This window comes from Martes martes, assembly GCF_963455335.1.
Source record: "Martes martes genome assembly, chromosome: 9".
Lineage (NCBI taxonomy): Eukaryota > Metazoa > Chordata > Mammalia > Carnivora > Mustelidae > Martes > Martes martes.
In genome coordinates, this window is record NC_137896.1 from 9,613,333 (window position 1) to 9,626,435 (window position 13,103).

General features: G+C 51.8%; 1 protein-coding gene across 1 annotated transcript in view; it reads left to right on the forward strand.

The window, feature by feature from the left end:
• Positions 1-2,340: 2,340 nt before the first annotated feature.
• Positions 2,341-13,103, forward strand: part of NFATC2 (nuclear factor of activated T cells 2) — a gene marked incomplete at its 5' end in the record, with an annotated part of 149,048 nt that continues 138,285 nt past the window's right edge. The window contains one exon of the mRNA XM_080814442.1: positions 2,341-2,410. Coding sequence (XP_080670568.1) covers positions 2,341-2,410 — 70 coding nt within the window. The remainder of the gene's footprint in view (positions 2,411-13,103) is intronic.

Genomic DNA, 13,103 nt, shown 5'->3' on the forward strand with positions numbered 1-13,103 from the left:
AATAGTGTGGCATTGGAGCACCTGAAATGTGGTGCGTGCTCTGAGGAACTGAGGTGTATGTTTTATTTGTTAATTATTTTCCATTTTAACAGCTGCATGCGGCTAGTGGCGACCATCTCGGACAGAGTAGGGCCACCTCCTCCCAGGGCCAGGGTATTATTCTGCAGAAGGTCGAGAGCAGGAATCTCTAGATGACTCTAGCTCAGGGCCTGGCACACAGTAGGTTTCTAATTAGGGCTTGCTCTCCGTAGTATTTCTAAGCAGAGTGATCGTCCTCAGAACGGTGGCTCCCCGTCTGCCCGATGACCGGATAGCAGCAAAAGGAAGTCGAGTGCTGAGTTTCATTCATGCCGAGGATGACCAACTTGTGTCAGCTTGCCCATGACTCTCCCAGCTCTGGAACTGAAAGTCCTGCGTCCTGGGAACCTGCTCAGTCCTGGCAAACCGGGATGGTTGGTCACCCTGTTTTTGCCTCTGACGAGAGGTGCAGAGTCCTCAGGGAATGGGGCTTCCTCAAGAGGCTCACTGAGAAGAATTTCCTCCTGGGCCTTACAGGCTGCACGCCAGTATTTGCCAAATAAAGCAAGAGGTAAGTTTTTCTGCCCTTGGTGTGCCTCAGTTTCCCTTTTGGAAGGTTGGGGAGAAGGACCCCCTGGTCAAGGTAAAGCAGTACAAGGTCAGGAGTCCAGGAGGTGGGCAGCTGTGGCTGCTCCTGGGGGGGGGCACAGTGGCCCGTATGTCTGACGGCTGGAGGCCACTAGGGTGAGGTGGGGGGTTTCCCCAGTGGCTCTTGGAGGGACAGCACCTGCGGCAGAAGTGGTCATGTCTGAGAGCCCAGTGAGGCCTGGAAAACAGATTGGTCCCATGGAGGGAGCCAGCTCCTCTCTACTCTTCAAGTTGTGGTCTGGCTGTGAGGGGGTGGGCGAGCTGATGAGTCACGGGCCTTGGTGCTACCCACGTCGGACCGGCAGTATCGGCAGTGGCCACTTTCAGAGCTGACTTTTTGTCTGTGGGCCCGGAGGCTCCCACCCAGCGTTGCAGGTGACGGAGCCTAGCTGGGCTGCACTGAGAAAGAGCATCTTGACAGCGGCACCAACCCCCCCTCCCTCAGGCCTACTGGGGTCTGCGTGGCCCATTGGTGGGAGCCACGCGTGGCATCCCACGGACCTTCTTCTGGAGAGTGTGCAAAGTTCATGACATCCCTTCCCTTTATTTTCCTGTTTATTCAGAGCATGTGTAAACACATGGGTTGCCTGGTTCCCGCGTCTCTTTGGCCATTTCATTATTGCTGGAGCCTCTGAGCATCACTGGAAACCTTGGGTTTTCTAAATGAATCTAAAAATAAACTCTTCGAGAGAAAAAAATCTTGGAGTTGGAGAGTTGACACAAGGCACCGTTATTTATTTCTTTTCCCTCCTCCCCCTTCTCCCCTCCCCCTCCTCCTGCTCTCCCCCTTCCCCACCATCCCCAAACACAAAAAATTGGGGCAGCCAGAGAGGCCCCAAGGGACCTGCAAGGGCCCCTGGGTCAGTGTCCAGGGGTCTTGACCACCTGGGCTGTCGCTCTGAGCCCCGGGCAGCCCGCTCTGGGAGAGGCCCGCTTGCAAAACGGGGGGCTTGGGAGTTGCGGGGGTACGGTTTGCTAAGAGCTGTGTGGGCTGGGGAAGGGGTGGCCGGGCCATCCTTGCAGACAGCCTCTGAGCTCCTGCAACCCCCCACCCCTCTGCTCGCCGCTGCCCGCCTCTGCTCCCTCTCCCCGACTTCTCTCCCGAACAATCAGGGACTTGTGCTGGCGGCCGAGGGAGCCACGGAGCTGGCTGGCCGCGGAGGAGGCGACGTCATGGATTCCTGAGTGTGAAGTTTGCAGGAAAGCCCTTAGTTTTGGAGATGGCCGGGATCCAGCGGTTTCCATGGCGCTGGATAAACAGGAGGAAACAGTGAGGGAATCCCGTTATTTTACTGCATTGAAAGCCTATAAACACGGAGCGCGGGGAAGGAAGTCGCGTTCCCTCTCGAGTAAGCCTGAGCGCCCAGCCGCGCCGGGAGCGGGAGCCGGGAGCTGGGAGCCGGGAGCCGGGAGCCGGGAGCCGGGAACCGGGGACCGGAGACCGAGCCTGAGCCGGGAGCCGGGAGCCCGGAGCCGGGAGCCGGGAACCGGGAACCGGAGACCGAGCCTGAGCCGGGAGCCCGGAGCCGGGAGCCCGAGCCCGGAGGCAGCGGGCGCGCAGCTCCCGGGCTGCTTGCAGGCTCCGGGGCCAGGGCAGCCGGCGAGCATGCTTTAGGGAGGACGGGCCCGCGGCTCTCCGTCTCCCGCGGCGCGCTGAGCCCCCATCCCCTCCAGATGCAGAGAGAGGCTGCGTTCAGACCGGGGCACTGCCTTCCCCTCCGCATCATGGGGTCTGTGGACCAAGGTAAGCGACTCGCCTTCTGGTTCAGTCTTCTCCTCTCCCGCCTCCCAGCCCTGTCTCTTCTGCTCCTTTCGGGCAGCGCTTTCAGTTCCTGGCTGAGGTCGCGGGGGGGGGAGGCCCGGGGACTGCCGTCTCCTAGGGGCGCAGGTAGAGGGGCAGGGGCCGAGGTGCCCTCACCCTGACCAAGGAGGGGAGACCTGGGCGTGGGGGGAGTCGGCTTGAGGCCACTTTGCGGGGGCAGTGAGGCGTCTCAAGGCGGGATTCCCGGGGCAGGTCTGTCGTAAGGACTGTCCCCTCCGTGGGACGGTGGGAGAGATTCGTGCTGTTAACCGCCAGCTGCTTAACCATTCCAGCACTGGGCTTCTGACAGCAGATGCCATTCCGCTCTATCACCATCATCACCACCACCATCATCACCGTCATCATCATCATCATCTTCATCATTTAGCGTTTTTTCTTCTTTTAGGGGAAGACGCTTGACATTTTACTATGTAATAGATACAGTAATGAGGATTTTTGCTTTTTAACAGTTAGAACAGCAGATGCCCTGGGACATTTGAACAACTTTCTTTCCCCTTTTTTGATGTGCCTGATGGATACAGTCCTCCGGCTCCCCTTTTAAGTGCAATGTACCATCAGTTTGTTTGGCGATCTGATTACACTCTACTTTCCATGTCTCTGTCTTTCCCCCTCCTCTTGGAGTTAGCGCCGGAATCACACTATTGGGATCTTACGGGAGGGGCTTAATGTATAAGAATATGATATGAAAATAGCCATCTGGCTGGGATTGCAGAGGGCTTAGGCTGCACGCTAATGAAGCGGGCTTTAAGAGTGGGAACCAGGCAATGCGATGTGTTTTCCAGAGGCCAGCCCCGCGTGGAGCGGGGGGCACTGCCCAGCGGGCAGGACTGCAAGAGTTAAGTGAAATAAATATGCGTAGGAGGAGTTAGCCTCGTGTCATAAAATCGGAGTTGAATGTAGGTTTTGTGCTCTGTGTGGCTGATTAAAGTTCTGGGGGAAAAGAAATGACAATTTCAGTAAATAAACCTGAAGGGCTCTTTTTTTTTTCTTTTTTTTTTTTGAAAACCCAAGTGAGGCCAACTGCCTTGGGTTAGGTAAATGGTGTGCTTTGCCACAGTGAACCTCAATGGCTTATATTTTTTTAGCTGAGTTGCGCTTTTGAAAGCAAGACCCTGCCAATGCTTTGAACATTTTTACGGGCACCAGGTTATCCTGTCCCCTGCTAGGGGTCAAGCATATGACAATAGTGGTCACAAGACATTACCGACACAGCAGCATCTGTAAAAGCGATGCTCTCAACCAGCCAACAGACAGATGTCTTATGGACATGAATTGGTTTTTACTGTCACACGTACTGAAGAATGGTGTTTGATGTTACGATAGTGGGGGTGGGGACAGACTAATGCTGCATTTAGCTCTATTCAGAGAGAGAGAGAGCTTGGAGGAGAAACTGGGCTTCTCTTTTACGGTGTGATCTAACACAAGCCTCACATTTTATTGGTGTGGCTACACCTCTGCTCGGGGTTTATGAACTTGCTCGTCCCTCCAGGTTTTGAAGTGTGTGTATTTTGGACGTGCACGTGCCTTGCCTACCCTCCCCAAGCCAAGCTCGTGTGTGCAGGGGTTGTAGTATGAGCGTGCCCGTGTGTGTATGCATGTGGGAGACAGGGTGCCACATTGCTCCCGGCAAACCACACTTGGCATGCCAAGACAATGGGCACACGGAATACAATTCTAGACATCACAGACAGCTGGCAGGAGTGGCTTCAGCCGTGTCCTGCATTGGGGTCTCCCCGGGGGAACAACCGAAGAGCCCCTTTAAACTCAAACACCGCCATGATCCTAGGAACAGACCTGAAGTGTGCCTGCAGACGGGCGGGGTCAGCAATAGTGAATAGAAATATTTGCATGGTAAGAAAATACTGACCTTGCTGGGCAGCTCCCGGTCAAGGTCCTGGGAAAAACTGAAGATCTGAAAGAGGTGTGTTCAGTTTTATCTGAAGTGGGATGATGGAAAGTATTTTAGGAATTAACAAACCCAGGGTGAGCTCTGTTCACTCCCAGACCCAAACTTCCAGTCTTCTGCTTGGATTAGAGTCCCTGCTCGGCCACATTGCAACTGTGTGATCTTGGGCAAGTGACTTAACCTCTCTGTGCCTCGGTTTCCACATCCGTGAAATGGGACCAGTGATAATGTCTCCCTTGCAAGTTGCTGTGAGATTCTGTGAGGTAACAGAGGTAAAGCCCCTACGATGGTCCCATTCTCACAGGTCAGCGCTTGGCAAATATTAGCTGTGATTCCTGTTGCTTCGAAGATGCTAAATAACAACATGGTGACAAAAATGGAATGTCGCCGCTAAAATTCTTTGAAGAGATGCGGTGCTTTAAATCTCTTGAGGTACACTTTTAACTTATTGGAGCTTTCCAATGGCACAGGTTGGGCAAGATCATGTCTTCTAAAGCCCGTTTCCTCAGCTGCAACAGGGAATATGATGGTGAGGACCTTGGGCGGGGGGTGTCGTGAGCGTCCCACGAAGTCACGCACATGGAACGCTCACCTCTGTGCTGAACATGAGGTAAAACATGCTAAATGTTATTACTGCCTGACAGTTTAGGACCAAGAGAGCTACTTTGCCTGAAGTCACACAGCAAGCTGGCCCTACAATGCCTGGCACGCGAACGTGTGTGTTGAGGACAATTACCGTCTCCTTCACGGAGGAGGGGAGTGAGGCACAGAGAGGTGCAGGAACTGGCCAGGCGCTGCCCAGCAGGGAAGTGGTGGAGCCATACTTTGAGTCCAGCCTCTTGACCATAAGCTCTGTTGTCTCTGGAACTCATTAATATTCTCTTAATTCTTTATAACGCCGTTTGACAGATGAGGGAGTGGAGGCGGACATGACCCTGGTGCTGGGCTCTTTAGGCAGGTTGCTCCCTGATGTATCCTGGAAGGGAAAGAGAGCAGTGTGGAAGGAGGGGACGGGTACAAGCATCATCAGTAGAGTCCGGGAAACTGAGGCAGCAGCTGATTTGTTTCAATAGTAGGGTGAATCAAGGAGGGCTTCTTGCCTTGGCTCAGGGGAACGGAGGCGCGGTGTTTCCATTTCCACTAGAACGAGAACAGTTCCCAGGCGGCTGGGAGGCTCTCAAGCCAGCACTGCCTTCTGCCTGCACTGGTCAGAGACCCTTCCAGGGGCCCCTCCGCCTGGTTAAGCCCTTCTGTTGCTCCCACATCATCCCACCTCCAGCAACACCTTCAGGTCTCTCCTTCTTTCCCTAGAACTTTAGAGAGAAGCGCTCATCCTCCCGGAAGCACCTTTATGGCAAACTTTCCTTAACTGGATTGTACACCCCCTGAGGACAGGGCCAGGTCGACTTCCGTGTCTAGGATGGGGCCCAGGACACTTCTACAGTGGAGAAGTTAATAGCCTGAGATCTGGTGATTTGAGTTCAAATCTTGGCTCTGCCACTTGTTAGCTGCATGACCGTAGGCAGGTAACTTCGCTTTCCTATGTCTCAAGGACCCCACATAGAAAAGGATGACCGTCATAGTATGTGGAGTAATCGTTCATAACTGAGCATTCACCAGTCAGGACAGCAGACTGGGGTCCCAGCAGACTCCCCTGCTGGGCCAGGTTTTAACCCTTTGTTTGCTGAGTGGCTGGGAAGGTCCCAAGGCAGCAGAGACCCTTGGAGGGGAGGACGGCAACTATTTATTAATCTATGGAGGGTTTCACTCTTTAAATAAACAGTATGACCCTCAAAGTACCCACTTCATAAATAATTGATGTCATTATTACTGTATAATTCATTAGTTCAATATTTACCCTCCACCCCCCCCAACCCCCGAAAAATCCAAACAAAAAAACCAATTACCAAGTGCTTTTCTCTGGCATTTTCGCATTGGATTGATCTCCCTGACTCCTTACATGAGTGGCTGAGTATTCCACATCTCGCCCGGAAGAAGCCAGGCAGGTTTCTATTTTTGTTCCTTTGTTAGAATAGGGATGTGAGGCTCTGACTGCCCAGACTGGATTGGAGGCTCCCGCCCTGTGCTGCCCTATCTTGTGCTGGTCACACTAGGATAACTGGCCATGCTTTGTCTGTGTCTTCTTTCAGACTTCAACTCCAGGAACTAGAAACCACAGCTGTCTTGTTCAGTCCTGTGGCCCCAGGGCCTTGAAGAGTGCCTGGCCCTTAGTAGGTCCTTGGTACTTTTTTGTGTTCAGTGGATGGCCGGACAGATGAATGGATGAATGGGTGATGCACAGTAGGGGTTGATCTGATCTGTGAAGGCCGTAGAACTAAGACTTAAAACTCCGAAGCACTGTGCCATCTTTTTGGTTCACTCTCTTTGGCCTCCTTTTCACAATGACGGTGGCCTTTGAATTCCACGTTTTCCCACCAAAGGCTAGAGACCCAAACAGGATTCCTCCCGGGCCATCCGACAGACACATGCTTTCATGCTGTTGTCTGCAGAACATTGGCCCCAAAGACCACGATGGCAGCCACCACTTGTGGCTGCCAACTACGTGCCAGGCTCTGTCCTAAGGGTCTCCCTTGTACCACCTCGTTAACCTCAAGCCAGCCCAATGGCTGCCACGCCCATCTTGCAGAAGGAGGCGCGGTCACCCCCCAGGGGCATGCGGCTAAGTCACAGGGCTTGGATGCAACCCACTCTACCCTGTCGCTCCCCGAGGCTGAATGATCATCAACACCAAGGGGACCTGTTTTCTCTTTCTTGAACATTCTGTGTGGCCAAGCCCTTTTCCCGTATCATCTCAGTGGCTTCTCACAACCCTCCTAAGAGGCTGGTATAGAATAGGATCCCCGCTTAGAGATGAGGAAACCGAGCTGGGGAGTGGTCAGGGCATTTCGAGGGGAGGCCCAGACCCTGCTGATGCCCCAAGCTTGGCATTTCAGGGCCCCCTGGTGTTGGGTCCCCTGCTTCCAGCCGCGGGACCACCCAACAAGACGGTGAGTGGAAGGTGGGGGCTAAAGGATCCTGCCCTCTGCGTCATGGGGAGCAGGGGTGGGCGGCCGGGGGTCTTCTTCCTCTGCTTTGACTTTCTGGGCTACTCAGTAACTTTAGGCAGCCCCCCCTCCCTACCATTTCTGGTTTTCTCCCACACAATGGGGCTGTCCTGGGTCCGGGTCCTTCACGCCTCTTGGAGGCTGAGGCCCCACTGATGCTTCTTTGGTGACTCTGGCCCTGCTCCCAAGCCAGTGTATCCCCACTCCTCTCCTCTGCACGCGTGCCATTTGGGCCTGCCCTCAGCCTGTGCCAGCCTCGCCACCCCTTTCCTCACGGCCCGCCTCATTCTCACCCCCGCTCAGAGGCTCCCTTGGCCATTTAATTCGTTTCCGTCAACACTGTTAGGGCACTCGCGGTGTGTGAGTTACCATCCCACATGCTGGGGACAGAGGAGTGAATGAGACAGAGTCTGCCCTCGGGAGGCAAAAGCCAAGGAAGTGACCCTGGGAACAGCCAAGATAGTTTCAAAGGGCATCCAATGCTAGAGACTCAAATAAGAGAACAGAGCTGGGAATGGCTTTGTGTATGCACACTCGCATGCACACACATGCATATGTGTGCACACACATATGCATGTGCGTACACATGTGGTATGCACGTGTGTGCATGTGTGCGTGTATGAGTGCACGTGTGCGTATGTGTGCATATATGTAAGTATATGTGTATATGTGTGGGTTTGTGAGTGTATGCATGCATGTGCATGTGTGTATGTGTGTATATTATTGTGCATGCATGCATATGTGTATACAGGTATGGGGGAGTGTGTGTATGTGTGTGTGCATGTATCTGCATGCATGTGTATATTGTGTATATGTGTGCATGCGTGCAAGCATGCATGTGTGTATATGTGTGCATGTGTGTATGTATGCATATGTGCGACTGTGTATATGTGTGCATGTATATGTGTATGCGTGTATATCTGCATATGTACATGCATGCATGTTGTGTATGTGTGCATATATGTATGCATGTATATCTGTGCACGTGTGTATGCATATAAATGTGTGTACATGTGCATGCACGTGCGGGTATGTATGCATGCACGTGCCCAATGCACGCATGTGTGCATGCATGTGTGTGCGCATGCATGTGTGGTGGGTGGTACTGTTCATTTCCCACGGCTGCCATCACAAGTGACCACAAACTGGGTGGCTGAAAACAACGGGAATCTATTTTCGCTCTTTTTCGGAGACTAGACTTTGGAACTCAAGGTGTCAGCAGGGCCGCCATCTCTCTGCAGGATCTAGGGGAGGATCCTCTTTCACCTCTTCCAACCTCCCGCGGCTCCTGGCCATCCTTAGCTTGTGGATGCATCCCTCCGGTCTCTGCATCTGCCCTCACAGGGCCTTCTTCCTCGTGTGTGTGTGTGTGTGTGTGTCCTCTCTTCTTCCTATAAGGACACCAGTCGCTGGATTCCAGCCTTCAGCTTTAATGAGTTCATCCTAACTTGAGGACATCTGCAAAGGCCCTCTTTCCAAATGAGATCACATTCGCAGGTACCTGGGGTTAGGAATTGAATGTATTTTTGGGAAAAGACACAATTTAACCCACACGGTAGGGTTTGCTGATTCAGACTGAATGGCCCCTTTGTCTTTAAAGAGATGTCTTTTTCACTGCCCTCTGAATGGCATGGTGTCTGCCTATAAAATGTCTGGGGGAAAGAGCATCCAGGCAGAAGGAGGAGGCCCTAAGGAGAGAGATGTGCTTGGAACATTCAGGGAACAGCAAGAAAGCCTGTATGGCTGGAGGCTGGAACCCAGATTTGGCGGGGGCAGGGGTGGGGGTGTGGTGGGGGCCGGATGCGATCAGGGAGGCAAGTCAGGGCTGGAGCAGTCTGAAGTTCATTCTCAGGGTAATGGGAGGCACTAGGGGAATTTTAAGTGCACAGGGTGTGGTCTTGTTAATCTTTTCAAAGGCTCATACTGGCCATTAAGTGGAGAACAGCCTGTATCAGGTAAGAAGAGGTGCTTGGAATGTAGTAGATGGATGCCTGTTGCGGGGGGGGGGGGGGGTGGGGTGGGGTGGGGGGGTGGGGGTGGGGGGGTGGGGGGTGGGGGGGGTGGGAGATGATGATGGCTGGGAGCAGCACGGGGCAGAGGAGGTGGAGAGAGCTAGTTTCCTGTCCACAGAGTGCTCTCCTTTGTGGTTCCCATACTGGGTTCCCCGGAGCCCAGGGGTCCCGCAGGAATGGTCCCTGTCTTTGGCACCGGGGTAGACGCCATTAATTTCGTGAACAACAGGAACCACTTTAGACACATCCTCCTCTCAGCCCAGCCTAGATGCCCCACGTGGGCCCCTCCTTCACCCTCTCCTATCGCTGGGAGTCACGAGACATTTTTCAGCGTTTCATCTTTGTCCAAAATGTCCCTTAGCAAATCCGCCCTTAGCTAATAACCAAGGAACAGTGTGACTCATTAATGAGTATCAGACTTGTGTGGGACAAAACCATTTCCGTGGTGGCATGTGTGACTTTAGAAGTAACATCACAAGCCACTCTGTGCCTAGTTTCCTTAACTGAAACGTGGGTAATAGTAATCCTTACACATGGTGGGGGTGGGGGGGGCTTGGAGGTTTAAAGATCCTGTCTGTGACACTCTCAGCGCAGGGAAAGCAGTGAGTTCATGCTAGCTGCCACTTTATTGTTTTAAATTCAAGTTAGTACTTTCCTTTAGCTTCATAACCTTCAAGTCTGTCCATTGTCCACCAGATCTCGGGGGTCTTTCCTATGGGTTCTGGATGGCCTACTTCAGTCGTTGAACTAAGTTCCACTAGGGGCAAGGCACCAGCTAGGTCTTATGGAGAAAATCCAAGATATAGAAAGATGTGCTTGTTTGCATTTGAAAGTCAGATCAAGATTTTTCTTTTTGTACATTTGGGGAGACCCAGTCATATGGGAAGCCATTTACATGTTACGTAACTAAAGGTTTAAGTAAAATCTAGTGATGGTTTTGACAGAGGAATGCAAGAGGGAGAGACAGAGATGCCTTGTGGTCTTATTGGGGGGCCAAGGTGTGGCCATGTGGAAGGATGACTGGTGGAGGGTTGCTGTCCTCACTCCCTGACTTCAAAGAGTAGGAAGTCAACCCTGATGTTCTAGTCTCTGAAGACCACAGCAAGGGAGAGAATGGAGATGTGAAATGCAATACTGGGGGCACAGGCATCTGGGGGGATGGCCTGGGTGACAGCAGGGCAGAAGGCAGATGGTTGAGAAATGGTCGTGGGGATCGGCAGAGACTAACCAGAGCTCCGTCCCCTAACTAGCAGCTGCCTGCCCGTAAGGCTCTGCTTTGGTAGAAGATGAAGCTCCCCGGGCTGAGTGATGGCGGCTCCTCGTGCTTGATTAGAAGCAAGGATAGTAGTTTAAGAGAAAGGTAAATTTGCTGCTCCCCTGCTGGGACCAGTTTCCGGAGGCAGAGGGGAATGTGCTGTGAAGCAAGGAATCAAGAGGAGAAACAGAACCAGGGCGTCCTGGGTGAGCAGGGACCAGGTGGGAGGAGTCAAGAGCCTGGAAGCCAGGGTCTCAAGCTCATGTGCTCGCGGGACACGGGCAGGCTGGGTGGGGGGCCTGAGAGCAATGGAATTATCTGAAGTGGGCAGCTTCTACTCTCCTCTAGCCCACTGGTCCACGTGGGACTACCGACCTGCCATGGCCAGATCTTCCTGGTTTTTAGGAGATACTGGAAATTGGGATTTTTATGTAAAATCTCCCAATTTATTTTCTTTTAAGGATTTTATTTATTTATTTGACAGAGAGAGAAAGAGAGCATAAGCACAGGGAGGAGCAGATTGAGAGAGAGAGAGAGAGAGAGAGAGGGAGAAGCAGGCTCCCCATCGAGCCGGGAGCCCAATGTGGGGCTCGATCCCGGGACCCTGGGATCATGACCTGAGCCGAGCGCAGATGCTTAACCGACTGAGCCACCCAGGAACCCCCAAATCTCCCAATATAAAAATGTTAGTTTGGATTAAAAAGAATAACCAAGCAGCCGCAACGTAATGTGTGTGCAGGATGGATTTGTCTGAGCTACAGCAAACTTGTGATTTCTGCTGTCAAACGGAGCATCTTCTCACATTCCACACCTGGATTTGGGTTCTGGCTTTTAGTAGAACGTTGTCCTCTTAGAGCCAGCATGATCAAAGTCAGTGTCTGCACGGGGGTGGGGGGGTAAGATGGAAATGGGAGGGAGGGGGGTGGCTGGCTTGAACACACAGCCTTTTGCAACCATCCTCTCCTGAAGAATTGTTTTCTCACACCAGAGAAGTCCTGTGCAGGCTTTAAAAGACCACGTAGGTGTCAGATTGGAGTAGAAGTCAGCTCTCAGACTGTCTTATTTCCCCGATCCATAAGGAGCTCATTCCTGAAAATGGCTGTGGTGGGAAGGCGGACTAGAAGGGCACGCCAAAGACTCCATAATCGAGATGAGTAACGTTTAAATGTAATATTTTAAAAATCAAAATTGGTGTCAAAAATCCATGCTGAACCAAAAATGAAAATAAGAATTTTAAATAAAGACGGGACCAGTATTACTCATTTTTCCTTTCTGCCTCAGGCTGTGGGTGGCTCTGCGTGGCCCTGTCGGTATTCATTCTGTCTTCATTAGAATTGTCATCGTTTGCTCACCGCGGATGCTTTTTTATTTTTTATTTTTATTTTTGCACTTGTTTTCATTTTTAAAACCATTTTATGGAAATATCATTTCATCAATTGCTGAGTATTTTGGCCCTCTCCTGAGTCTAGCTTCATTTGCCTTATCCACATTTCAGGCCTGTGGGAGCCAAACGCACCCATCTCTAAATGATAATATCTCTAAATTATAATATTAGCATATTGGATTATAATAGTAGCATGTAGGGAGATCATCCCAGGATGGTCTGAGGTCGAGGTGGGTTTGTTTCTGGAACGTAGTAAAGAATGTGCCTGCTTTTTGGATTAGACTTAAAAAGGTTTCAGTGCTTACATTTTGTAGTCAAGCTTTTATTACAATGGGCGTTGTCAGCATGTGGAGTTCGTGACGAGAACTGGTGACTTATTTGTTGTAGTCTGCCATCGTGCCTCGCTGTGTCACTTGTAGGGCCTGGCACACAGTGAACACGTGCTGCCCCAACTCCAGAAATTAAGAATCTTAAGACAGCAGAACATTAACCAAGTGTGGGGTCCTTCTAAGCATGGGGTCTCATGTACACCCATGAAGATGGCCCTGGAGGCCACTGGGGAGAGCATCAAAGAATGCTTGACTATTAGAGCCGGAACGGGGGCTTAGGTATGATCCAATTCATCCCCCATTTTACGGATGGAGAAACTGAGGCACCGAAAGCCCAGGTGACTTGCTTAAAGGTTGCAGCACGAGTTAGAGGAACTTGGATTGGATCCTGGGCCTCCCAGCCCAGCGATGTTTCGTCTTCCACCCCTAGGTCACGCCAACCTTGGCCAGACATTTGTGTTTTCACGCCTGTGGGTGCCATTGACCTTCAGGGAGGTCAGTGGTGTCTGGATTCAAAAATACCAAGCACATATTTTCTGGAACTCAACGTATATTCTACAAGTATTTTTTCTTCTTCCTTTCTTAAATAAAAAACATGTATAGGCAGAATTTCCCTAGAGCTACTGAGTCAGATGCAATGTTTTTATATAAAAATGATTACAGG